The 24,889-nt window shown below is 35.7% G+C and overlaps 8 protein-coding genes across 10 annotated transcripts; 7 read left to right on the top strand and 1 right to left on the bottom strand.

Annotated features, from left to right (window-relative positions):
• Window positions 1-1,107: 1,107 nt before the first annotated feature.
• LOC9317669 (protein DETOXIFICATION 53) lies at window positions 1,108-4,831 on the top strand. Its single transcript, XM_002879704.2, has one exon. It carries the CDS (start codon window positions 3,239-3,241, stop codon window positions 4,697-4,699), a length of 1,461 nt encoding a protein of 486 aa, XP_002879750.1. The 5' UTR covers window positions 1,108-3,238; the 3' UTR covers window positions 4,700-4,831.
• A 2,234-nt stretch (window positions 4,832-7,065) lies between these two features.
• Window positions 7,066-7,839, top strand: LOC110229552 (non-specific lipid-transfer protein 2). The gene is made up of 2 exons (XM_021030082.1): window positions 7,066-7,513; window positions 7,620-7,839. Exons 1-2 carry the CDS (start codon window positions 7,167-7,169, stop codon window positions 7,627-7,629), a joined length of 357 nt encoding a protein of 118 aa, XP_020885741.1. The 5' UTR covers window positions 7,066-7,166; the 3' UTR covers window positions 7,630-7,839.
• A 1,674-nt stretch (window positions 7,840-9,513) lies between these two features.
• Window positions 9,514-10,528, top strand: LOC9315818 (non-specific lipid-transfer protein 1). Its single transcript, XM_021028695.1, has 2 exons — window positions 9,514-10,031; window positions 10,296-10,528. Exons 1-2 carry the CDS (start codon window positions 9,685-9,687, stop codon window positions 10,303-10,305), a joined length of 357 nt encoding a protein of 118 aa, XP_020884354.1. The 5' UTR covers window positions 9,514-9,684; the 3' UTR covers window positions 10,306-10,528.
• Window positions 10,529-11,530: 1,002 nt separating this feature from the next.
• Window positions 11,531-14,202, top strand: LOC9315819 (protein FATTY ACID EXPORT 3, chloroplastic). Its single transcript, XM_002879706.2, has 6 exons — window positions 11,531-12,162; window positions 12,456-12,846; window positions 12,935-13,102; window positions 13,463-13,512; window positions 13,612-13,649; window positions 13,895-14,202. Exons 1-6 carry the CDS (start codon window positions 11,923-11,925, stop codon window positions 14,010-14,012), a joined length of 1,005 nt encoding a protein of 334 aa, XP_002879752.1. The 5' UTR covers window positions 11,531-11,922; the 3' UTR covers window positions 14,013-14,202.
• A 174-nt stretch (window positions 14,203-14,376) lies between these two features.
• LOC9315820 (transcription elongation factor TFIIS) lies at window positions 14,377-16,539 on the top strand. Its single transcript, XM_021027265.1, has 2 exons — window positions 14,377-14,762; window positions 15,264-16,539. The coding sequence occupies exons 1-2, from the start codon at window positions 14,598-14,600 to the stop codon at window positions 16,248-16,250; spliced, it is 1,152 nt and encodes a 383-aa protein (XP_020882924.1). The 5' UTR covers window positions 14,377-14,597; the 3' UTR covers window positions 16,251-16,539.
• A 153-nt stretch (window positions 16,540-16,692) lies between these two features.
• Window positions 16,693-18,538, bottom strand: LOC9315821. The gene is made up of 7 exons (XM_021027266.1): window positions 17,982-18,538; window positions 17,779-17,859; window positions 17,611-17,685; window positions 17,482-17,526; window positions 17,308-17,397; window positions 17,082-17,183; window positions 16,693-16,990 (listed from the first exon to the last, which is right to left on the bottom strand). The coding sequence occupies exons 1-7, from the start codon at window positions 18,474-18,476 to the stop codon at window positions 16,844-16,846; spliced, it is 1,035 nt and encodes a 344-aa protein (XP_020882925.1). The 5' UTR covers window positions 18,477-18,538; the 3' UTR covers window positions 16,693-16,843.
• A 22-nt stretch (window positions 18,539-18,560) lies between these two features.
• LOC9317670 (putative leucine-rich repeat-containing protein DDB_G0290503) lies at window positions 18,561-22,593 on the top strand. 3 transcript variants are annotated; one of them, XM_021027261.1, is made up of 16 exons: window positions 18,562-18,653; window positions 18,834-19,040; window positions 19,365-19,409; window positions 19,734-19,796; window positions 19,905-19,967; window positions 20,062-20,124; window positions 20,227-20,289; window positions 20,385-20,447; window positions 20,543-20,605; window positions 20,704-20,766; window positions 21,055-21,117; window positions 21,215-21,277; window positions 21,388-21,447; window positions 21,635-21,745; window positions 21,823-21,915; window positions 21,994-22,565. In XM_021027261.1, the coding sequence occupies exons 2-16, from the start codon at window positions 18,840-18,842 to the stop codon at window positions 22,366-22,368; spliced, it is 1,452 nt and encodes a 483-aa protein (XP_020882920.1). In that variant the 5' UTR covers window positions 18,562-18,653; window positions 18,834-18,839; the 3' UTR covers window positions 22,369-22,565. The 3 variants fall into 3 exon arrangements, with proteins under 3 accessions (XP_020882922.1, XP_020882920.1, XP_020882921.1); XM_021027262.1 differs by having other exon boundaries at window positions 18,563-18,653; window positions 19,368-19,409; window positions 21,994-22,593; XM_021027263.1 differs by lacking the exons at window positions 20,227-20,289; window positions 20,385-20,447 and having other exon boundaries at window positions 18,561-18,653.
• A 112-nt stretch (window positions 22,594-22,705) lies between these two features.
• On the top strand, window positions 22,706-24,207 carry LOC9315822 (F-box protein At2g38590). The gene is given in 5 exon segments (XM_021027264.1): window positions 22,706-23,697; window positions 23,699-23,752; window positions 23,754-23,860; window positions 23,862-23,994; window positions 23,996-24,207. Coding segments are annotated over 5 exon segments (1,203 nt in total). The 5' UTR covers window positions 22,706-22,956; the 3' UTR covers window positions 24,164-24,207.
• The last annotated feature ends 682 nt before the right edge of the window (window positions 24,208-24,889 follow it).

Here is a 24,889-nt window from a genome sequence, read left to right on the forward strand (position 1 = left end):
TTTAAAGAAAAGGGCTTGAACAAAATTGTTGTATCCAAATATTTGAGAGAGCATCATATTTATTTAGACAGTCCCGATATCATATTCTTCCAAAATCGTTTTTAAGTCTTCAAGTACATAACCTCAAACATGTGTATTATCAGTATACTAATTAGACTTATTGTAACTAGTTATTGATGGGAAGTTTCATCCATTCTTAACTATAGAAAGTTAAAAATAGGTGTAGCAAGAATATATATTAAGATAATAATTAATTAGCAAGGTCTCTCAAAAGATGATATACATAGAGTTCTCAGAGCTGTTTACTTCTCCACTTTCATCATGAATGGCATAATTCTGCTTTGGTTGGTACTTGATCTTATATATAAAAAATTAAAATTTTCAAATAATATATAGCGGCTAATTGTACTTGATCTTTGGTGCCTTTCTCTTCGTTATCCAAATCAAACATTTACCATTACATGCTGCCATGCCTCCCAATTAATTAACCAAATTATACAAAAACATATTACACATACTCCACATTGGTATTTCTTAGTCCCTACGATACTTATTAGATCCAAACACATTATAGACATAGTAAGCACTAGATCCCGGATATCTTCTACACATTCTTGTCATAAAATCTAGTTCCCATCTTTCAACTAATTTTGCAGAAATATCTTCTAATTTTTTAATTCTCTTTTTTTAAAAAATATGTAGTATAAAATAATGATAGTCTTAAGACTCTTCACAATATGAAAGAACAAAATTGTAACACATTTGTAAAAAAAGCTGTATACATGAAAAGCAAATATTCTAACGTTAATCTCAGAGTTGGCACTTATCTTATCATGCACCGAAGAACCACCAAGGTAAACTCATATTATATTTCTTTTTTTACTATAAGTGTCAACAAGCCTTTCTATAAGTGGAAAATAAAGTATAAAACGGAAACACTTTAGTTAATTGGCTCAGTCTAAGAAGACTGACTTTTTTTTTTTTTTTTTTTTTGGACAAAAGAAGACTGACTATGTGGAAGTTTTTATAAATACAAAAACTGGATACATAAATATAAACAAACAAACAGGTTCCCAAAAAAAAAAAAAAAAAAGGTAGTTCAAAATATTTAAGGAAAATAAAATAATTGAGATTAATTAGAGGTGGACTAAGGAAACGTACATAAATACGAGAGGCACTTAAACATTCTTCTTCTTTCTCACTGTCTCTCTCTCACACACACACAATCGTAGCGATCGAGCCTCTATGGCAATGCTTTTATCGTAGTTACCAACATATAAATCTCTTTCTTATAAGTCACGAAGTGTGATATTATATAGTACAAACAAATATATATGAGCATGTGCAGGTCCAACATGAAAAGCAGTGAATCTGGAGAGATTATAAACGGAGAATGCGATGTTTCAACGTCCGTCAAAGGCGAAACTAGCGGCAACGCCAAATTCTCCGCTGGTCTTCGTCGTATCCCTTTCAATGAGGCTTGTTTCTTTTTCTCTTTTTTTCTTTTTACATTTTCTTGATTAAAAAAAATTCGATTATTTTGGACAAGTCACTTTGCTTATTCTTTGATTTCATACTTTTCTTTTGTTTGTTTTATATACGTCCGACTGGTTTTCGTGATTAGAATAATATTAATCTAGTACGGAGACGTTTTCTACGTTTAACCAGCGAATTTGTTGATTATAGTTTTGATTTTTTTGATGGATTATTTTATAGTTTTCAGCCACTTTCACAGTATTTGGGTTGGTAAATAACATAGAGTTCTTGGAAATTGATTTTATACTGGATTGAATGCTGGTATTGACTGTTGTTAATGTAATGCATCCCTTTAGAAACATAGTTTCAAGAAGGCTTCATCTATCTTTCACGTAGTTGAGAAATAAATTGACATTCATTTATATGTAACTATTGTCTATGTAGATAAAAATGTTTGATTGTGTGGATAAATATGTGTTCATACTTCATATGTATGCCTAAAGCGTTACTAGAACTTTCATGGACTGAGAGAGATGCTTTTTGTGTTGTACTTACTTTATATTTCTTGACAGTTGGGTTGTACTTACTTGGAAAGTGTTCTATATAGGTTTCCTCTCATTCTATTCTTTTTATCAGTTCCATTAGTACAAAGTTTACTATCTTATTAATACCACTTTTAGTATAATCTAGTTACTTCTCGATTCATTTTTTCTTGATAAGAGTATATGTGTATATGTGTATAGTATTTTTTATATGAATTTTTAAATATCGAAATTTCTAATGAAGTTATAATCAAATGAAAGATATACATAATCTAAGCTGATTTTGTTTTTCAAAAAAGAAAATAAAAAGGTGAGCTTTTAAGAACCCATGATGATTTTATTTAAAAAGATCCTAGAATGTTGGTACAGTTAGCCATTCGCTTTTCTGTCACTTGTGAATTTGATTAATTATTCAGTTCTAAAAGTTATAGAATTTAAACTTTTTCTCTTCTTTTTCAACTTTCTCATCCCAGCCCCAGTGGCCATGTGATGCGACCATCTTCCTCGTGCTTACTGCTTAGAATTTGTTCTTAATTTAATAATGATAAAATATCATTTTCCGTATTGTAATGTAATGTCCTTCTGTTTCACAATAAAAATTAGTTTAAGATTTTATTTTTCGTTTTATAACCAAAAAAAAACTAATGTAGATTATGCTTTACAAAAAACTCATGTATAAAGCTTCTATAAATACCATTTTCATACAACTTGCTACTTATAAATGAAATTTATTTACTTTGATGAGATAAAAAGTATTATTAATAAATGATATAACAAAGAATTTAGTATTTTTTAAATGAGTGCAATATCGTATATGAAAAACCAAATCACCTACACAGATACCAAACATGATAATTTTCAATATGATATTATAAAGACTACATCATATATTGAGGGTAAAAATGTTTAATGAGTGCAATATCGTATATAATTAAAAACCAAATTACGTACAAAATTACTAAACATGATAATTTTTTCTATATGCATATAAAAGGCTAAATCATATATTGAGGATAAAAACTTTTTTGTTTTTAATTAATGTCAACATACTTATGTTGCGCTTCTTTCTATATACTACTAAAATTTTCTTTGCGTTTTGGTAGAAGAAGAAGCGTACAACAGTAAAATAATAAAGAGTTGTTCAATAATTGAACATCATTTTATCAAAAAAAAAAAAGTGAAAAACATAACAAAATTATAACATAATTTTGTTTTTTCCCATGCAGGTGGGAGAGGAGATGGCGTCACTCACAAAAATAGCTTGCCCGATCGTGATGACATCACTCCTCATATTCTCGCGATCAATAATCTCTATGTGGTTCTTGAGTCACCTGGGAAAAGTTGAACTCGCTGGTGGTGCACTCGCCATGGGCTTCGGAAACATCACCGGAGTCTCCATACTCAAAGGCCTTTCCGTTGGTATGGACCCAATCTGTGGCCAAGCCTTCGGAGCCAAACGCTGGACTGTACTGAGCCACACGTTTCAGAAAATGTTCTGTCTCTTAATTGTCGTCTCTGCTCCAATCGCCGTTGCGTGGCTCAACATCGAACCCATTTTCCTACGGTTGGGTCAGGACCCGGATATTACCAAGGTCGCCAAAACCTACATGCTCTTCTTCGTCCCTGAGCTCCTGGCTCAAGCCATGCTCCATCCGCTTCGAACATTCCTCAGAACGCAAGGCTTAACGTCACCGCTGACTATATCTGCCATTGTATCCATTCTTCTTCATCCTCTCTTCAACTACGTCTTCGTCGTGCGTATGCGTTTAGGCGTTAAGGGTGTTGCAATCGCAATGGCTTTTAACACAATGAATATCAACGTTGGACTGCTCGTTTACACGTGCTTCTCGGATTCTCTAATCAAACCGTGGGAAGGGCTGGCTTTGCGGTCGCTTTTCCGCGGCTGGTGGCCGCTGCTTTCACTAGCCGCACCAAGCGCCATCTCGGTGTGTTTGGAGTATTGGTGGTATGAGATCATGCTTTTTCTTTGTGGGCTTCTTGGGAACCCTAAAGCAAGCGTGGCCGCCATGGGAATATTGATTCAGACCACGGGGATACTATACGTAGTCCCGTTTGCTATAAGCAGCGCCATTGCAACCCGTGTAGGTCACGCACTTGGAGGCGGTCAACCCACACGGGCGCAATGTACGACCGTGATTGGTTTGATACTCGCGGTAGCGTACGGTTTAGCAGCAGCTGTTTTTGTGACGGCGCTTAGGTCGGTTTGGGGAAAGATGTTCACGGACGAACCGGAGATCCTTGGGCTTATTTCGGCCGCGCTTCCGATCTTGGGGCTTTGCGAGATCGGAAACTCGCCGCAGACTGCCGCTTGCGGAGTCTTGACTGGGACGGCGAGGCCTAAAGATGGAGCACGCGTCAACCTATGCGCATTCTACATTGTGGGCTTGCCTGTGGCAGTTACGACCACGTTTGGGTTCAAGGTTGGGTTTCGTGGGCTATGGTTTGGACTGTTATCTGCGCAGATGACGTGTTTGGTAATGCTGCTTTATACGTTAATCCGTACGGACTGGACCCATCAAGTGAAGCGGGCAGAGGAACTTACCTCCGCTGCAGCCGAAAAAAGTCATTCGGAAGAAGAAACCGTCCATGCTGAAGTAGGAGACAATGATGATATTAGTAGCAATGATCTGGAGATTGGTTTACTACAAAACACGAATTGAGTAATCTAGAAATATTTTAAAAATTATCAATCGACAATTTTTAACGGATTGTTAATGATATAGGAGTTTTTTTCTTTTTTTGACAAGCTACAAACACCGAAGCTAGATAGATATGTGACCGAACTGTAAACTAAGATTTTGGGGAAAAAAGAGTCACAGCCGTTTAATTGGTTGAGCCTAGCTTTTACTAACATGTAAGCTAATTGGTTCTTTTATTATTTTCTCTATGTTTCTGCACTCAGAAAGAAGTATGTAGTGAAGAACAGTTGAGACGAAGTTGGATGTTTTATCCAAATGGCTTTGAATAGTGTATACAACAAGCAAGCCCGATTCGGCCCAAACCCAACACCATTTAATCATGTGAGTGCGATACTTGTAGTTTAAATAAGCCACTTTGAAAAAACAGTTCTTGATATCCATCATAAACTGTGTAGCAGTAATTGACAGTGTATCTTATCCAGACCATCCTGCATCATTCGGCCAAACTTATGTTCATATGGATGCGACGACTGGATAACATAATTAGCTTAAGAAAAAAGTAGCTGATTATTTTGTTTTGGTTTTTTTGATCTATCGAATAAAAGCAAATAGAAAATCTTTTTAATCTAATTATACTGGAAAAAGATTAAAAATTGAGTCAATTTCTTGAAGAATAGCTCTTTTGAATTTTATTAAATTAAAAGCTGTCGCCAAAAAAAATAAAAAATAAGAATCAATTTCTCATGACTTTTAAAATAGGAAAAAACCCGAAAAAAAACTTTATCTATTTTTTATTGCCGTTTAATACCTGTGTTTTTAAATTTGGAATAAAAATACTTCATTTAATTTTGATTGCCTTTTAAACTATCGTTTTATAAAATTTAGTTCGAACCCGAGACTTAACAGTCGTTAATAGACATAACAAAATTATTTAACAGCGTTAAATTTTAATCCCGCATTTGTGTCACTTCCACTTTTTTACTCTTATCTATACATCAATCACAACTTTATTTTAAATTTCATAAGTTTAGTAGATCAAATTAATTGATAAAAAATCTATTTCGTTTTTAATACTATTCTATGTCCATATCATTGTCATTGTCATTTCAGACTTGGGGCTTCTCACCATGTTTCATGAAATATACTGCAATTTCTAACACGTATAGAGAGCTCCTTAATTAGCATGAGTAGTTACATCGTATGTATTTATATACCAATGCACTTTATGCTCACACGTGTTCTGCGTAGATATAATATGTTGCATGTGGCATTTCGGTGCCTAATTAATTATACAGTTTTTACCGAAAATAAAGGAAAAAGCATAAATCATGTAGCCTTTTTCAGGCACCGACATAATTATTTGAAACAGTAAATAAGATTTTTCTGTTTACACATGAATGAAAAAAGATTTTTTTGGCGTGTTCTTTAGCCAAATAGAGGACATTTAACACATCACCACACCGAAAAAAAAACACTAGATAGAATTAAAGATTAAAAAATATATATATTTGTAAAGGTATGTTATTACGAGTAAATATGATCGTTCCATGTTTAATTAGTGTTTCTTGACACTGCATTTTAATTCTTACTAAACACACACAGTACCTCCTCCTGATAAACTGAAAATTTACCTCATAAAAATCTAGTGACTCGAACTAATAAAAAAACACATCAGACCTAGTTTTACCAAAATAAGACTAGAAATAGTACTATAGTAGTTATGGGACGATGGAGTGATGGTTTTGCAAAGCAAAGCCAATAATTGTACATTTCAGGCCGCAACCGACAATGACCCCATCCTACCCATGTGTCATGCATTCAGTATTTATTATGTATATCAGTCAAATTTTCACATAATGACGACGAACCATCTACATACAATCTATGGTGTAGCCTGTGGAGGTAGGACAAACCGACATAATATTGTGTCTATCCACTTGAAATTTGTGAATAATAGCAAATACAATGATAAATACTAATTTACTAAATCGTATTAGTTATATATACGGAAAACGTTGTTTTCATCTTAAATCTAGAGATATCATAAAAGAAAAATCTCTATTTTGAAACATCTAACATCTCCAATTGTTTGTTCAAGCGAGTAGTCCAAATAAATTCACACCGTCCGACCGTCGGGTTGGGATTTCCATACCTCACAAATAGACTTATCTTGTCCGTCAAATTTTGAATCGAAAGATTATCATCTACACATTCGTTATTTTCTAAAATAGTTTTTTTTTTTTTGGTTTTTGTTAAATAAAATTGATGATATTTCAATGACATTCCTAATTTTAAAAGTCGTATATGGGTCTACATTAAATGAGTATAGCAACCAACTACTCCTTCCCTCCATAGTCTATTGCGTTCACATTACATAAAGTATACTTTCCTTCTCTATATAAACACTCTCCCCTAAGACTCTTCATCATCCATCACTACACACATCTCCTCTTGCAAACCAACAAAAAACCCTAACTAAGAGATCAATATGGCTGGAGTGATGAAGTTGGCATGCTTGGTCTTGGCCTGCATGATTGTGGCCGGTCCAATGACAGCGAACGCGGCTCTGAGTTGTGGCACCGTTAACAGCAACTTGGCAGGGTGCATTGGCTACTTGACCCAAGGTGCAGCCCTTACCCAAGGGTGTTGTAATGGCGTTACTAACCTAAGAAACATGGCTCGTACAACCCCAGACCGTCAGCAAGCTTGCCGTTGCCTTCAATCTGCCGCTAGAGCTGTTGGCCCTGGTCTCAACACTGGCCGTGCAGCTGGACTTCCTAGCGCATGCAAAGTCAATATTCCTTACAAAATCAGCACCAGCACTAACTGCAACACGTATGTTAATCTCTCACTCTTAAGTATATATTATAAAGAATTTTTTTGTTGTTAAATATTGGAAACTTATATTGACGGTGTTATGTTAATTTGTATGTGAATGCAGCGTGAGGTGATGAGCGACAGTCAAATGAAGCTACTAGCGGATGTTTCGAATACTATATAATCGATGAGATAATAATACTAAATAAAATGTTCGAATGGCTGTTTTTAGAGTTTTATATTTCCTGTTTTTTTCTATCGTGGCGTTTCTATTATGTTGTCGTCTGTACTCTGTACTATGTTCGCAAACAACGTTATATGAATTTCAGTTTCAATTTAAGTTATTCTATACTCTTATTAACGCTTACTTTAGTTTAATCGATATGACAAAAATGATTAATTTGCAATACCGTTGGGGAGTATCAAGTATAACAACATTTTGTATTTATTTGTGATATCGGGAATCTCAAAACCAAAGTCCACACTAATTTTTTGACTAGACATAAAGTCAGATACTAATACTATAGTTGAAATGTACATTCGAAAAAATGACTTTCCGATCCAAATGTAAGTTATTTACATTATTTGTTATTATAATAAAAACAATAAAATGTCTAAGGGTCTAAATGGTAACCAAAGAATCTGACTGAATCCGGCTGAATTGTTGAATTTGGCTGAATTTTTAGTGATTTTTAACTGAATCTGGCTGAATTTTTACATTTTCAAATGGTACCTGCTGAATTTAGCTGAATTTTTTTGTGCTTTTCAGCAGAATCTGTCGAAATAATTAAGACTTTAACTGAAATATCATCAAATAATTACGAATATTAATAGAATAACTAAGGAAAAATATCTAAATAAAATAAATAAAATTATCTAATAGTCTAATTAACTCTTATACCAATAAATAAATACTAGAATTAATATCTTTTTAGCAAAATTGAGTTGTTCTTCCAGATCTAATTTTTGAACTATTAAAAAGATATAATTAATTAATAGAAAGCTTTGTCAAAGTTTTATTGAAAAATTAATTTAAAAATAAACATGATAATATAGTATAGATTATCTTATTGATTTTTTATTGTTTTCTAGCGGTTTAAATCCTTAATATGATTAGGAATTTAGGATGATTAACAATTTTTTTTAGTTTGATATTTTAAATATTATTCTAGCATAAGTATGAGTTATTTTTGCAAAAATTTGGAAAATTATATTTAAGTATCTAAAATTTATTAAAATTATCTATAGATATCTGAACATAAATATGTCTCTTGTCTATTCTGGTAATGATTTTATGTGTATGAATGATTCATATATCGTATTTGTATGATCTAACTTATTTTAAAATATATATTTGATGTGTAATTTTTAATAGCCATAAATATTTTAATTCGAGTTGTGAATCGCTATAATCCAAATTTTTATCTGAAATGAACATACTATGTATCTGTTGATGTTGGAAAAACTGTTGAATCTGGCTGAATTCAGCTGAATTTAATTAGTTTTATGCAAATGGTAACTGCGGAATTGCTGAATTTGGCTGAATCTGACTGAATATTTTTTTCTTGTTACCATTTACACTCTAAGTTTTAAATCTTATATCATTATATCCAAACAATTTTTCACAATTTTTTTAATCCTCTTCTGTTCATACAATCGAACACAATTTTTGAAACAAATTAACCTTTGCAATACGACATCGGATAGAAACTAATTCCCTATCAATTGGGAAGTGACATATAATTTTACAACAGGAAATAAAGTAGGAGTTTCTCCAAGTTTGTATTTTCCGAATAAAGTATTCTCCAAGTTTGCAATATTTACTGGTGAATGATAACCGTTTAAGACCAAGCATGACAACTTAACTAAAGTTACTGTCACACTCTACAAATACGTTAATGAAATGTATTTTAGTAGAATTATCACTTTTCATACGATAAAGTTAAATTAACATGTCAAAACAAAATCGAGGAGTGGTCCTATACATAGTTAGGAATTAGGAACCTCAACATTAAATGAGTACAACAACCAACTACTCTCCTTCCCTCTATAATCTATCGCATTCACACCACATAACAAATACTTTCCTACTCTATATAAACACACACTCCCCTAACTCTCTTCATCATCCATCACTCACACACATCTCCTCTTGCAAACCAACATAAAACACTAACTAAGAGATCAATATGGCTGGAGTGATGAAGTTGGCATGCTTGGTCTTGGCCTGCATGATTGTGGCCGGCCCAATCACATCGAACGCGGCTCTAAGCTGTGGCTCAGTTAACAGCAACTTGGCACCGTGCATTGGTTACGTGCTCCAAGGTGGTACCATTCCCGCAGGGTGCTGCTCCGGCGTTAGAAACCTCAACAACATAGCCAAGACGACCCCGGACCGTCAGCAAGCTTGCAATTGCATTCAAGGTGCCGCTAGAGCCCTAGGCTCTGGTCTCAACGCTGGCCGTGCTGCTGGAATTCCTAAGGCATGTGGAGTCAATATTCCTTACAAAATCAGCACCAGCACCAACTGCAAGACGTAAGTTTATCAATAATATATAAATCAATTATTTAAGTGATGTAAATTTCCTTTACATCAATTATAAGTAATACAAATATTCAAAATAAATGATGTAAAATGATTTTTTTTGTAGTGGATCTCTTAGATATTATATAAATTAAAGGGCTTTCAAATGAAAAAGAAAAAACAAGAAGTATATATATGATATGCAACTTTTTTTTGGTTAAATATTGGAGAGGTAATAATAGTAACGGTGTTATGTTAATTTGTATGTGGTTGCAGCGTGAGGTGATGAGCAAGGTCAGATGAAGCTACTAGCGGAAGTTTCGAATCCCTATTATATAGTGGATGAGATTAATATTAAATAAGATGTTCGAATGGTTGTTTTTAGAGTTTTTAATTTCTTGTCTTTTTCTATTGTGATGTTCTTATTATGTGTTGTCTGTATTATGTTCGCAGACAACTTTATATGAAATTTCAGACTTGAAGTTTAAGTTATTCTATATTCTTACTAATTAAAGCTTTTGCCTAAGTTTAATCGATATGAAAAATGATTAATATGCATTACAAATATCGAGTATGGCAACAATTTTTGTTTATTTAATAACGGAAATCTAAAACCAAATTCGAGACTAATTTTCGGATATGTGAAAAGCTAAATATTCGTCAATAAGTGGGACGTGATGGACCAATTTATATAACAGGAAATGAAGTTTCTATTTCCACAAAAGGATATAATCTCCAAGTTTGTAGTAATATTTAGTAGTTATTTACCACGTGTTTAGATAACCGAGAAAATGATGGATTGCTTCCATAATTAGTGTTAAAACTCTTTAACTAAATTTATGAATAACCAATGTTAAGTTATAGATGTACGTACACGTGTCGAAAGAAAATTATTGGCTATGGAAAATTTGGTACTATTTTTGTAGTGTTTGGTGTATCTGCATTTCGTCATTACCCTCCTTACATGGAATTTTGTTAGATTCTGCTTTAAATGCCTTCACTTCTGCTTCTCCCAACCATAATATATTAATATTGATCGATGCTTGGTAGATAGATGGTATTATTGTCTCTCTTAATGCATTTTAATTTTAAATATGTAAAAAATTTCCGGAACTATACCAAAATCGACCATAAATTCCGTAACTGTCAATAAATATCAACTCTATTTTTCAAAAACTAATTCTTCCAAATTGTAATGAGACTCTTCTTCTGCAGAGTCCCGGCTCAGATGGTAGAGCGAAGGTGCGACGGTTCGAAACTTTTTTTTTATATAAAAAATTTACATATAAAAAGGTCCAAATATTTTTTAAAAATATTATTAATATGAAAATTATATTACAAGAGGCCTAATTATTTATAAGAAAATGTATAAACAATATTTTAAAAATAACAATTTTTACTATAAAAAATCTGTAAAATTTTTAATAATTAAGTAAATTTTCTCTTTATATATATTAATAGGCCAACAAAATTTTTTTTGCCCTAAGGCTCTCATATATATTGAGCGGGGCTGCTTCTGCAAACAAAATAATGTTGAAATGTTGGGTTTTATAACACAAGTCAGGTTTTTAGCTCGTTAGAAGTCAACCGGATAAAGACGACCGGTTTAACTCGGTTTGGGATTTAGAAAGACTCTATATCGCTCAGAGAGTCTAACAAAAACGCTTTCAAATTTCGAGATATTTTCTTAGGTATAATTCCAAATGTTACGACGTCGTTTTAAATTTTTTTTTTTTTTTTTTTGTTGCGTTTAGTCAGTCCTTTGGAAATTCCTTGCTTCGTAGTTGAAGCATTCACGAGACACACACAGAGCTATTGAATCCCTAAGCTCAAAGTCTCTCTCATTCTCTAATCTCTTCTTCGCCGACGACTTCTCTCACCAAGGCGACGTTTTGATCAGGCGATGAGTATCCCAATGGAGTTGATGTCCATCAGAAACCCTAATTCGACCTTGCTATATAGAGCTCATTCTCGTCCGCCGGTGACGCCACCGCGTCCTCTCCTCCCTAGCCGACGCCATTTCAATGCTCCTCGAGCTGTTATTTCGTGTACAGGGCTACGTTTCGGCTTTAGCTCGCCTTTTTGTCCAGAAGTCTTGCTTAATCGATCCGTCGTTGCTTTCGCTGCATCCCACGAGGATTTGGTGAGTAGTGTGGTTATGCTCAAAACTTCTAATTTCTGTGTTGGGTATCTCAAAATTTAGATGCTTTATCTTGTAAATTACTTGAGGTTCGAAAAGAATTTGACTTTGGTGAAATTTTCTTGATTAAGCAAATATAATCTGCCAATTTCAAGTGAGGTGCAATTTGGGGATTGAAATCAAGCATTGTTTATGCATGTATATATGTCTTGACTAACTTTGGCTAACAAGTGATCTATGCTTAGCTAAAAAGACATTGTTTTGATTACTACCCTTTATCTCCATTGTTTGAACAGGAAGAATCAGGTGTTGAGGTGGGGAAGGAGAAGAGTGATATAGATGTTGAAGATGATACATCTAAGGAAGCATGGAAACAAACTCTTGAGTCTTTTAAAGAGCAGGTATCAAAGATGCAGAGCGTGTCATCGGAGGCATACTCCGTTAATTCCCAGAAGGCGATGACGGTCTTGAAAGAAACTTCTGAACAACTTAGGATTCAAGCGGAAAAGGCGAAAGAAGTGTTGGGTACTAAAGCAAAAGTGGTTGGCGAGGAGGGTAGAGAATATATTTTGAAAGCAGCAGAAGAATCACCTTCAGATGTGAAAGAGATTGTTGAAGCATTCGCTTCCACTGAGGATCTGAAAGATGTGTCCCGAGCGAATGATTTTCATGTTGGAATACCCTATGGTAAACATGTTTATATCTTGTTCATCGTTTATAAACTTTCATGGTTCGTAATCTAGGAACGGGATAACAATGTTTGTATACTTTACAGGTCTACTCTTACTTGTCGGTGGTTTTATTAACTTTATGGTATCGGGAAGCATTCCAGCCATCAGGTTTGGAGTCATTCTTGGTGGAGCTCTTTTTGCACTGAGCCTGGCAAGTCTAAAGTCTCATAGGAAAGGAGAGTCATCTACTAAGTTCTTGAAAGGACAGATGGGTTAGTAAAGTTTTTCAATCTGTATCAACTCTTTCGCATACTATTCACAAAGCTAGCCCCAATGACTGAACTCTTGATTTAACAACCAGAATTGTGGTTTTGATTAGGGACGGCATTGATAACCTCTCTGATATGCATATTAGCTAACCATGAAGAAATTAGTTAAAGTTGCATTGCTGATTTGTATAGAAATGAGGCTTGTTTCAAGAGATACTTGTTCAATCCTAGATTTTGATTTTAGTCAACAAATTATATTTTCACCAATCTGATTTTTGAAGTTTTCCGACATTTTTGTTTTGAGATTAGATGTAAAGCATGTTTAGTAACACTCATCCGTTGCCGTGTTCTTATGTTCAACAGCTATAGTGGCAATCATATTTTTGAGAGAGTTGCGGTTGCTACTGTCTCAGGTAACTTTCACTGCTTAAAGTTATATTTCAAATGATTCATAGATTTGAACAATGGCTTTGAATGAAACATAATTCACTCTCCGTTTTCTCTTTTTACAGAAATCGACGTTCCTAGGGTTTTTTACCACCCTTACGAGGTACACACTCAAAACCATATCATTATATATTTCCAATTTCATAAAAGAACACGATAGGAAGATGATTGCAAGAAGTGTTTATTATAATCCCCAAAGACTGATATTGTAATGAAGATTTAGTCATACTTTTCGACCAAACTTCCTGCTAGATTCAAATGTTCCATGGGGAAAAGAAAACACTTGGCATATTCTAATGCTTAATTAGGATTCGTATTAGCTTAAATTTTGTTGGATTGCTGTTGCAGTGGTGGTGTGTTGGCGTTTTACTTGTACAAGATGGTAGGTAAGAGAGGAAAGGGACCAAACTTAGAAGATGGAGGAGAAGATGAATCAGGCGATGGGGTTGTAACAAGTGAAGGATAGAGAAAAATGGTAAGAGAAAGATGTGTTGTCGTCAACATCAGCAGCATCATATATCCAAACTCTTTTGATGTCTCTTTTAGTTGTGTACAATTTTTGAGATCAATCATCTTCTAATTTCCGTTGTATTTGGATTAGTGATTAGTGAGTCATTTTACGATAATATCAACAAAAAGTAAAAGCGAGAATTTTATTTTGTTTGTCAAAATCGTATCCCCTGATTCATCAAAGTTGGCCCAATAAGGGCCTGTTGGGCCCAAGGTTGATGCAGTAATATCGGGATAAGGAGAAAGAGCAGAAGCAAGCGTGAATCTAGTACATAGACCTAGCCACGTGATCGAAACCGTTGATTCTGCAAGGTTTTAACTGAAACCGTTGATCGCTTTTGTCTCGGTCGTATAAAATAAAATAAGAAGACAGTTTCAGTCCGTAATCTCTATCTTGTTCGTCGCGACTCAAACGAGGTTCCGCCGATTATTATCCTTTTTCTCCATTCTTGAGAGATTTTGTTGGATTGTTTTTGTTCTGAGTCGTCTTGGATCTGTCGGTGTTGGTGCTTTGTTCTTGGAGCTAGGGATTTGAGGGACGATGGAAAGTGATTTGATTGGATTGTTCGAGGGAGCTAAGAAGGCAGCCGATGCGGCGGCTCTCGACGGTGTTGCTTCCTCAGGTCCTGAGGTTTCTCAATGTCTCGATGCCCTTAAACAGCTCAAGAAGTTTCCTGTCACATACGATACGCTCGTTGCGACTCAGGTGCGTTTCTGATTATCTCGTAACCCTAAAAAGATTTGATTATTTTGCATTTAGGTTAAAGTTTATATATTTCTCTTTTTCTGTTGATACGTTGTTAGATTGGAGGGTTTTTCTGGGTGTTGCTTGCTTAATCTCGTTGCATTGACTTGTGTTGTTGACCTTAGATTCTTAATTAGGGTTATTTGATTTCATCGGAAAAAGTTCACATAAATTTAAAAAGATTTAACTTTAAAAAGCTTGAGCTAACTGATTTGTATGAGACGCCCCGTTGAAATTATTGAAACAAACCCAATTTGGACATTGAACTCAGCTTGACATGCTAGGGTTAAGGGAAACAAACCCAATTTGGCACTTGATTTGTTTTACTTGAGGGTCATCAATGAATCAAGTCATGCGTTTTTTTTTTTTTTTGGTTGGGAAATTGTATTCAAGTGTTTCCTCTGGAATGTTGATAATGTGTGTATTGCTTTAGGGAAAGTTATATTCTTTTCTTGTTTCCAGGTGGGAAAAAAGCTGAGGTCTCTTGCAAAACACCCTATTGAGGAGATCAAAAGCGTAGCTACTGATTTGCTTGAGATATGGAAGAAAGTTGTCATTGGAGAGACAGCCAAGGCTAAGAAAACCGAAGGCACTAACGGTTGTAAAGCTGAAACTGTCAAAGAGGCTAAGGTGAATAAGATGGATGTTGATAAGCCTTCAAATCCTGCTCCTGTTAAAGTCCAGAAACTTCAGAGGGGTGATTCGGCTAAGAGTATCAAGGTTGAGAGAAAGGAACCAGACAATAAAGGCGTTACTGGTGTCAAGATAGAGAGAAAGGAACTAGACAACAAAGTCACTAATGGAACCAAGATAGATTATCGTGGTCAGGCTGTTAAGGATGAAAAGGTCTCAAAGGACAACCAATCAAGTATGAAAGCTCCAGCTAAGGCACCTAATGCTCCTCCAAAACTAACTGCAATGCTCAAATGCAATGATCCTGTGCGTGACAAAATCCGTGAGTTGCTTGTAGATGCGTTGTGCAGGGTTGCTGGAGAAGCTGATGACTATGAGAGAAAGTCAGTAAATGCTAGTGATCCACTCCGTGTTGCTGTCTCAGTGGAATCACTGATGTTTGAGAAATTGGGTCGCTCAACTGGAGCTCAGAAGCTTAAGTACAGATCTATAATGTTCAACCTGAGGGACGGTAACAACCCGGACTTAAGAAGGAGGGTTCTCACCGGGGAGATTTCACCAGAGAAACTCATCACATTGTCTGCTGAAGAAATGGCAAGCGACAAGAGGAAACAAGAGAACAATCAGATCAAAGAGAAAGCCCTGTTTGATTGCGAGCGTGGTCTTGCAGCAAAAGCATCTACCGACCAGTTCAAGTGCGGGCGGTGTGGTCAACGCAAATGCACCTACTATCAGATGCAAACAAGAAGTGCTGATGAGCCAATGACGACCTATGTTACATGTGTTAACTGTGACAACCACTGGAAGTTCTGTTAAGGAGATCTCTGTGTGTCTTTGTATTTCATGAGACCATGTTAAGACATAGAGGCTCTGATTGATTAATCAGGAGCTTCATGTCCATTTGCCATCATTCCGTGAATGTTCCGGCTCCGATGTTTGTTTTAAGGATATCATTCAATGTCTTAGAGATTAGTAAGTAGGGGTATTTACTAATTTAGGTGTTTGTAGCTCTTATTTCTTTTGCTTCTCTTCTTCCAAACTGTCAACTCAACTTTCTTGCAGATTTTACCAAGTTTTGAAGTTTATTTAGTTTCAGAATTATGTTTTTTTGTCTTCCATTTTTTATCATCTTGAACGGCTGAACCTTCACAGCCTTATGTATGTGATATTGATCGAAAACTATCATTAACTGAAACTGATTCTGATCCGATTCCACTGCAAAGTAAGAAGACTGTTGAAAACAGAGAATATTGGGGAATAGACAAGTCTGTATTTCATTGCATTAGACCATTTTCGCATAGTGATCTCGAAAATTTATTTGAGCAAGTAATGTTTTTGTTTCATTTTCTCTATCAGATACAGCCGAAGATATATGTCAAGATGTATGACAAACAATGGATGCATGACTTCTAGCGGAATATGTCCCATTCTTCATCATCCAAATCTCTCTTCTTTCGATTGAATCTATTGTTTCTCCTTCGCCGTCTCCTATCAGATGAACTTTCAAGCTCTTCAACATCAGAGTATTCACTATCAAACTGACCATCCCAAAGTCCCTGTATTCAAAAGTCTTTCTTCAATAATCCATTCACGACTACATGAAAATCTCAAGGCATGCCATTACTAGGTCTAGACATATATACCTACCTTAGTCAACCTCTGTTTTCTAGAAGCTGCATCCTCATGAACCACAACTATATCTTGTAAGACCTCGATTATGTCCTCGACATCTAACCTGTATGTACTCACCTGCATTATTACATACCAGGTAACTAATCATAACATTGAGCTATTCCTAGATTGAATGCTTGTGCTTTGTATCTCACAAAAACCAATTCCAATTTATTTAGAAAAAGGGATTCAAGTTACCCACCAGGCTTGATGGTATGATAGTTACCCCGAAAGAATCAAGCTCAAGCGATTCAACTATTCCCGAGTTAATGTTAAATGAGTAACCTCGAACCTAAAACCAATCATGTGCTTTCAGCTAATAGCAAGATAAAGGCAAATAGACAGATATTATTACTGAAGAAGATCTTATAAACACCTTTCCAATGTTTCGCCGTCCTGGTGTCACTACTCTGTAACCTACCTAAACAAAAGATGAGAATTCAATCTTAGACTTGCTTAAAGGTGGGTGATTCACAAAACAACGCACAAAGAGACTATTATATACCAGTGTTTCAAGTCCAACCATCTTGAATTCAGTATCCAATACAGTCTCATTATCAACAAGCACAACATCACCTACCTACAGAGATCTTAATATAAACCCTAAGATGTAAGTAAACACATTTCCAAATGAAACCACTTTCAACATAGGAGAAACCAAACATAGCAGTACCCGGACAATGTCTTTGAGCAGAAATCTCTCATATTCTCCAGATAACAAGCTTGGTTTAACATCAACCACCAAAACCAACCACTGTAAATCGAGAAACAAAAATTTCAGAATGATGGAGCTCATTGCACTAAAACAGTCTGGTAAAAGAACAGACTTGAAACTCGCTAGTAATGAAAGGTGTGATTGAATCAAGAAGAACTTACGGAAGAAGTGTCAACCCAAAGCTGAGAGATAAATCCTAAACTCAGAGCTGATTGTATACTAATAACTTGCTTAGCAACAAGATTCGATCTTGTCATCGTCTGTTTGAATCCTTTAGAGCCAGTGTTAGTAAGATCATTATCACCTACTAGTCGAATCAAATAACTTTCTCCAGGTAACTCTGCACTATCACTTTCCACTGTTTGATGCACTACATCTTCTTCATTAGGTAGTGATGATGAACTCAAACAAAAGACGATTCTATTGCTCGATTGCCCGAGAAAGGCAGAGTTATTCGAATCAAAATAACATTGAGCTCCTCTTGATGAAGTATCAATTTGATGGATTGAGACGTCGTGACTCCTCCAAGAGCAATTTAAGATCGAATGTTGAATCCGTCTGAGCCTCCATCTACAATTTACTGAATTGGGTTTCACCAGTCGAGCATTGAGGACGGGAAGAGCAAGGGAGACGAAGGAAGATGAGCAATTGCACATATCTAAAGATGTTTTTTTTTTTTTTTCTTCTAAAGTCTCATTAAAGTGAGAGAAAGAACAAAAAAAAAAAAAAGGAGACTCTTTTAATACAATTGTTCGCTGCTGGTTGGGGAAGACGTCCGACTAAAAGAAAGGACTAAACGTTTCCCGTTCGGCGACCTCTTTCACCATCGTAAAGTGAGCTTACCAATCACGCATTTCTCTTTTTTGCCTTCCAATTTGATTTCTTGTTATTCCTCAAATCATTCAGATCTGACTTCGTTATCATCGATTTTGCTAGTTTGGATGAGATAAAGTTTGGATTTTTTTTTGGTTTTGTTTTGAATCCAAAACTGATACGTTTGGAAGCTGGATCAGGTAGGTATGGAAGACGACAAGAAGAAGAAGAGAAACAAGAAAAAGAAGAATAAGCCGAATAATAAACGTGTTGACGACGCTATAGCTTCCGGTGCAACGACCTTCGCTGATGAAAATCATATCGGAGATGGTGACGTTCCTCAAATTAGCGAACGTCCAGATGTCGATGAGTCGCAATCATCTCATCAGATCAATGTCGTCGCAACTGTGAGTTCTTTATATCTCTGACGATCGATTGGAACATTGCTGCATTGGATTGATGATAGGACATTGGGGTAAATTTGATTCATTTCGTAGTTTATATGTCAATGCAGTAGGATTTTGTTGACATATTTATGCCACATTGTATGATTTGATTAAATGAAATTTCGATTCATCTGCTGGAACAGATCCTTTTACTATGTGTGTGTTTACTTTATTGTAACTGATGTGTAGAGAGTTCATTTGGTTTGTGTAGAGATGGTTGACAAAAACTATGGGATAGTGTATGAGCCGTCGTTGTCTGATACTCTTAAATCTTCTTGTTTCAAGCAGGAAGATGATTCTGGTGTTGAGAACAAGTCTCAGGGAAGTGAGGTGAGATTTCCTACTGTGTCTTGTATGTACATTCTTTTTTTTTTTGGTGTATGCAGAGTAGATAATTGTTCTTTGGAATTTGAGATAGGCTAATAAAGAAGAGAAAGGTTAAAGAAGAACAACAAAACTATGTTGTTGTATGCAGAAAGAAAACTTATCATTTCTATCTATATAAATTGGTTGATAAATTTTTAGTTAACAGTAGTATATTTCATCTTTCCTGAGTGAAATATCGACAAATTTTCTTCCTTACTGCCATGAAGAGTCTGTTTTTTTTCTATCTTTTCACTTGGATCTCAATACTAGTTTGTAATGCTGTTGTAGGTGCTGTTGGAAGAAACAATCAAACAGTTACGTGAGGAAAATGGTTCCTACCTTCAGAAAGAGGTGATATTCTCTTCTCAAACATTTTTTTATCATAAAGATAATCTCTCCATCTAGTCATGATTTCTTTCCACAGTTGAATAGTAAAGAATGAATTCCTTGTCTTGATAGGCTGGTTTTGAAGAAAATGTTAGACGCTTGGAAACCGAGAATGAAGCTCACATTCAGAAAGAGGCTAGTGAAGATTAGATTAAAGCCTTTTTCATTACTTTGCTGTTTCCTTCTTCATCTGCAAGCTGAAAAATAAAAATAATATGGTGTTTCACAGGCATTTTTAGAAGAAAGGCTTGTGCATTTGAAAACAGAGAATGAAGCTCACATACAAAATGAGGTTGGTGAAGAAATAACATAAATAATGAGGCCGTATCCATAACTTTACTATTTTGCTGCATTATCTGCAAGCTAAAGGTCAAAATAACATTATGTATTACAGGCACTGTTAGAAGAAAAGCTCTTGCATTTGAGAACAGAGAATGAAGCTCACACACAAAATGAGGTTAGTGAACAAATAGCATAAAGCCCTATCCCTAACTTTACTATTTTGCTGCATTATCTGCAAGCTGAAGGTCAAAATTACATGGTGTATTACAGGCATTGTTAGAAGAAAAGCTCTTGCATTTGAGAACAGAGAATGAAGATCACATACAAAATGAGGTTAGTGAAGAAATAGCATAAAGCCATACCCCTAACTTTACTATTTTGCTGCATTATCTGCAAGCTGAAGGTCAAAATTACATGGTGTTTCACAGGCACGGTTGGAAGAAAGGCTCTTACATTTGAGATCTGAAAATGAAGCTCACAAACAAAACGAAGTTAGTGAAGAAAATTGCATAAAGCCGTATCCATAGCTTTCTTATTTTTTTAGGATCATCTAGAAGTTGGAGGTCAAAATAACATTGTATTTATGCAGGAAAAGTTGGAGGAAAGACTTGTGCAGTATAAAAACAAGAACGACATGCTTCTTCGCGAAATGGTGAGAGATCTTCACAGTGGGATCATTTTTTTAGTACTACAGTTTCTCCTTTGTGTGATCATATGAACGTTCCTTTTATCTGTTCAACTTGGTTTGTTTCCTAATTATCTCCCCAGTATGTAGATTAGGACCTACTACCGGTATTTAGCATTCTAGACTAGGACTTGGTCTTAGCTTACGTGAAAGAAAGTCATGTTGTCAGGACATATCAGATCGCTATAGATGTTACATTACATTTCATATGCCTGAAGATGCTGTGTAGTTCTGACATTTATAGAAATTTGACAGTCTAGTACAGAAGCCCAAATGAGACAATTGCTAGATGAAAGATCTACCTTCACTCAGAAAGAGGTATGTCTCCATTCATTAGAGATAAGAGTTCCATCTTCTTCTGTTATAATGCATTCTCGTTGAATAATCTTTGTAAAAATTGCATGATTTCAATCAGGTGAGTCTAGAAAAGAAAGTTCAACAACTTCAACATGATGAAGAATCCTTGGTGGCTGAGGAGGTAACTCTATCTTACACTATAAAAATCTTGGTACTCATTTTAAGTTGAGTCTCCTAAGAGTTAGAATAAGATGGGCATGTTTTACTCATCATACACATTTAATCCTGCAGAAGTCATCCAGAGAAATGATATCTAGCCTGAACAATGAAATTGCAAGGCTACGAGCACAGGTATGTGTCTCATTAAACTTAATTTGGTTTTCTCATTTCCAAGGATAGTTTACGAAATTGCATCTGAACACGTCACTGTAGCCTCCTAAGTGAATGTTTAGTGATTTACTCGTGTAAAACAGGAAGCTACTACGCATAATACTGCATAGATTTAGTCTGATATGAAGATTAAAACAAAGTTTGGCAGGTTACGGAGTTGGAAGAATCTAAGAGTAATCTTCTAGAGCAGAATCAGAGTCTTAAGGAAACTGTATCCAGTCTTCAAGTCCAGCATGAAAACCATGATAGTAACGCAAAGGTTAGACTTTGAATACTTCCAATATGCAAGAACCTCAGAAATGCATGAAACGGTTTGTGATGGTTGATATATTATAGGGTGCTTCTGAGGAAGAATTAAACTCTCAGATTGAAGCAGCTTGTACTCTAGTGGAAAAGCTTATCACTGAAAATGCTGAACTTGTTGAAAAGGTAAGTTGTACTACTATAGATCTTACTGAGTAACTTTGTTTTGGGATGATTGAAAATCTTACTGGTTATTATTATCAGGTGAACGAGCTGTGTATTAAGCTAAACCAGTCGCAGCATGCTTCCCCTGAGAGCCTAGCAATTGAAGTAGAGAAGTCTGAATCCTTAGAAGAAATACCCATACACGACGAGTTGATTAGAATTGATAACTCTAAGGACATGGATACTGCATTGATAAAGAGAAACTTGTCAGAAGGCGAAATAGAAGAAACGGTGCCGCTCTCTCTGAACGCGAATGGGGAAGTAGACGTGGAATCACAGGTTGTAGTAGCTGGAGAAGACGAAGTAAGTGCTGGTGTGCCTCTGGCGGACGCTCCACTTATTGGTGCTCCGTTCAGGCTCGTCTCGTTTGTAGCAAGATACGTGAGTGGTGCAGATTTGGCGGCAAAGAAATAGTTTTTTGGTAAAACTCAACAATACATTGGAGGCAGAGAAGATGCATCATCAAATCTATCTGTCTCCCTCTCTCTTTTATAATCTAAAGGGACCTTACCTAGATACTCTGAGAATCATTGATTAGCTCTGCACAACATTTACAGTACACAAATGTTTATTGTAATTTTTTTGATAGGATAACGAATTGATGATGATGATGTTGATTACTGTTGCTTTGTTCTCCTTTTTCAGAAAATCTTGAAAGTTGAAACATAAATCTTAAGTACTTGAGCAAAGACAAGACTGATGTATGCAACAAACTCAATGATCTTAAATAACGTAACTAAGACTATATCCAATCTTCGGTAAATTCCAACTCTTCAGTATAGTTAATAGCTAGGTGCGAGAGATGTACATGCAAAGGTCAAAGGAAATAAGCTGGTCCAGATTATTTTTCTTCAAAGTAGGAAGGTAAAAGTGAAGCCATGGAAAACATAACATCGTTAAAAGCCTAACTAGATTCTAAAGCCCACGATTGGCTTAGCTTTATTTAGGGTTTTTGTGTCTTCAATTGGTGTGTGTTGGTATACTATCATTTCCCTTTGCCGCATGATATCAGAGAAAGAAAAAACAAAACCATTGTTGCAATTTGAAACAATGACGACCATGATCTCTAATCTTCCGACGGTTTTGATAGAGGAGATTTTTGTTAGGGTTCCTTTGAAATCTTTGAGAGCAGTGAGATTAACTTGCAAAAGTTGGAACACTCTATCCAAAAGTAGGAGCTTTCTGAAGTTGTACATTAGTAAAACAGCAACAAGAGAAGAGGAGTCCATGATGATCGCTATGATGAATTTCGATCTTTATTTGATGAGGGTCGTAGTTGACGACGTTGATCCATCTAAAGCGTTTAAAAAGAAAAGAAAAAGAAGAAAGAAAAAAGAATCTATAGCGTTTAAACGTAAACCTTGTTTCCTTGATGAACAAGTCAAGATATCTCAAGTCTTTCACTGTGAGGGTTTATTGTTATGCATCTTGAAAGAAGACGATACAAGGGTTGTCTTTTGGAATCCGCACCTCGGATAATATATAGATTATTTCCGAGGAGCACCCAAAAAATAATTTTTTTGGTATGAAATTTACGATTTTAAATTTGATTCATGGACAACTCTTGATGTTACTCCACACTGGTGTATAAGCTGTGGTGACTGTGGTGTTTCTCTCAACGGAAACACTTACTGGTGTGCTAAAAAAAGGAACGCAGAAGACGATATTGTCGATAACATCATATGTTTTGATTTTACAAGAGAGAGATTTGGGCCGCTTTTGCCTTTGCCGTCTAGCCTTATATATGGATCATGAGTATGAAATTGTAACTTTATCTTGTGTTAAAGAAGAGAAGCTTTGCAGCTTTATTTCAGCATTACGAATCAGATTGGAATGAGTTTGATATATGGATTACGACTAAGATTGATGCTGAAATGGTGTCGTGGAGCATGTTCTTGAGAATGGAAACGACCTAGGATAGACGTTCCACATATATGCGACGGTTTCTTCATTGACGAGGAGAAGAAAATTGCCATGGGTTTTGAAGAAGAGTTCTATCGCAAAACATTTATCATCATTGGAGAGGATGGATATCAAAGTACATGTAGACAGAAAATGTCGGCCAAATGTGTGTTTTTATGTTCCAAGTTTGGTCCAAATCAAGAAACCTGCACGAGGGAAAAGGAAAAGACAAAGCAGCTTTGAAAAGCGTCTATTTGACCAAAACATGTTGAGACTTGAAGCATTTAAAAAGCTAGACTTCTTCTAGAAGCAATATGCAGGAGGAGGTAGAAGTGAAAGGGATGAGTTTTTTTTTTTTGGATAATCTGTGAATATATATTACCTTGAAAAGGAAAGAGTTAATTACACAGCCAAACAGGCAGAAAGCTTCAACGGCCCAAAAAAATTAAAAAGCCATATTGAAACACATATTACCAAAACAGAGAAGAGTTAAATACGAGCAAACCATTGGGACAAAAGTCTTCCGCAGCCTTTCCGGTATCTACGAGAAAGGAGAGTGTCTTTAACATTCCTGTCAATCTGGGCAAAGACCATAGGGACTGAACAAGAAACTGAATTATGCAAATAATTATTTCTCTCGCGCCATAGAAGGTAAACAGTAGCCTGAGTACAAATACGCTTCAGGGTTGTAGAGACAGAGGAACAAGTGGGTTGTCCTAGACTCCTAGTCTATGGAGGACAAGGAACCAAACCTGTTCAGAAAAAGAGCAATGAAGCAGTAGGTGATCTCTGGATTCTTCTTGCAAATTACAGAGGCAGCAGAGAGAAGTAGTGTTTAAACCCCAACTAGCGAGTCTTGCACGAACAGGAAGTCTATCAAGAGTTGCGATCCAAAAGGTGAAAGCTTGCTTAGGCACAGAGCTCTTGAACCACACAGCCGGATACCAAAATTTCCTGATCTGAGAAGGCCTAAAGAAGTTCCAAGTGGTCTTAGTAGAGAAAAAAGGTTTCCGCTGGTTAGGCAAACCCCAAG

This window comes from Arabidopsis lyrata (genome assembly GCF_000004255.2).
Source record: "Arabidopsis lyrata subsp. lyrata unplaced genomic scaffold ARALYscaffold_4, whole genome shotgun sequence".
Taxonomy (NCBI): Eukaryota; Viridiplantae; Streptophyta; class Magnoliopsida; order Brassicales; family Brassicaceae; genus Arabidopsis; species Arabidopsis lyrata.

Excerpts from the sequence above, each read along its gene's own strand:
- LOC9317669 (XM_002879704.2), top strand. The coding sequence starts at position 3,239 with ATGCAGGTGGGAGAGGAGATGGCGTCACTCACAAAAATAGCTTGCCCG.
- LOC110229552 (XM_021030082.1), top strand. The coding sequence starts at position 7,167 with ATGGCTGGAGTGATGAAGTTGGCATGCTTGGTCTTGGCCTGCATGATT.
- LOC9315818 (XM_021028695.1), top strand. The coding sequence starts at position 9,685 with ATGGCTGGAGTGATGAAGTTGGCATGCTTGGTCTTGGCCTGCATGATT.
- LOC9315819 (XM_002879706.2), top strand. The coding sequence starts at position 11,923 with ATGAGTATCCCAATGGAGTTGATGTCCATCAGAAACCCTAATTCGACC. Across the intron at positions 12,163-12,455 it reads CTGCATCCCACGAGGATTTG|GAAGAATCAGGTGTTGAGGT; the intron begins GTGAGTAGTGTG and ends TTGTTTGAACAG. Across the intron at positions 13,513-13,611 it reads TGCGGTTGCTACTGTCTCAG|AAATCGACGTTCCTAGGGTT; the intron begins GTAACTTTCACT and ends CTCTTTTTACAG.
- LOC9315820 (XM_021027265.1), top strand. The coding sequence starts at position 14,598 with ATGGAAAGTGATTTGATTGGATTGTTCGAGGGAGCTAAGAAGGCAGCC. Across the intron at positions 14,763-15,263 it reads ATACGCTCGTTGCGACTCAG|GTGGGAAAAAAGCTGAGGTC; the intron begins GTGCGTTTCTGA and ends TCTTGTTTCCAG.
- LOC9315821 (XM_021027266.1), bottom strand. The coding sequence starts at position 18,476 with ATGTGCAATTGCTCATCTTCCTTCGTCTCCCTTGCTCTTCCCGTCCTC. Across the intron at positions 17,860-17,981 it reads TTTGGGTTGACACTTCTTCC|TGGTTGGTTTTGGTGGTTGA; the intron begins GTAAGTTCTTCT and ends CTCGATTTACAG. Across the intron at positions 17,398-17,481 it reads GACGGCGAAACATTGGAAAG|GTTCGAGGTTACTCATTTAA; the intron begins GTGTTTATAAGA and ends GATTGGTTTTAG.
- LOC9317670 (XM_021027261.1), top strand. The coding sequence starts at position 18,840 with ATGGAAGACGACAAGAAGAAGAAGAGAAACAAGAAAAAGAAGAATAAG. Across the intron at positions 19,410-19,733 it reads ACAAGTCTCAGGGAAGTGAG|GTGCTGTTGGAAGAAACAAT; the intron begins GTGAGATTTCCT and ends ATGCTGTTGTAG. Across the intron at positions 21,278-21,387 it reads AATCCTTGGTGGCTGAGGAG|AAGTCATCCAGAGAAATGAT; the intron begins GTAACTCTATCT and ends TTAATCCTGCAG.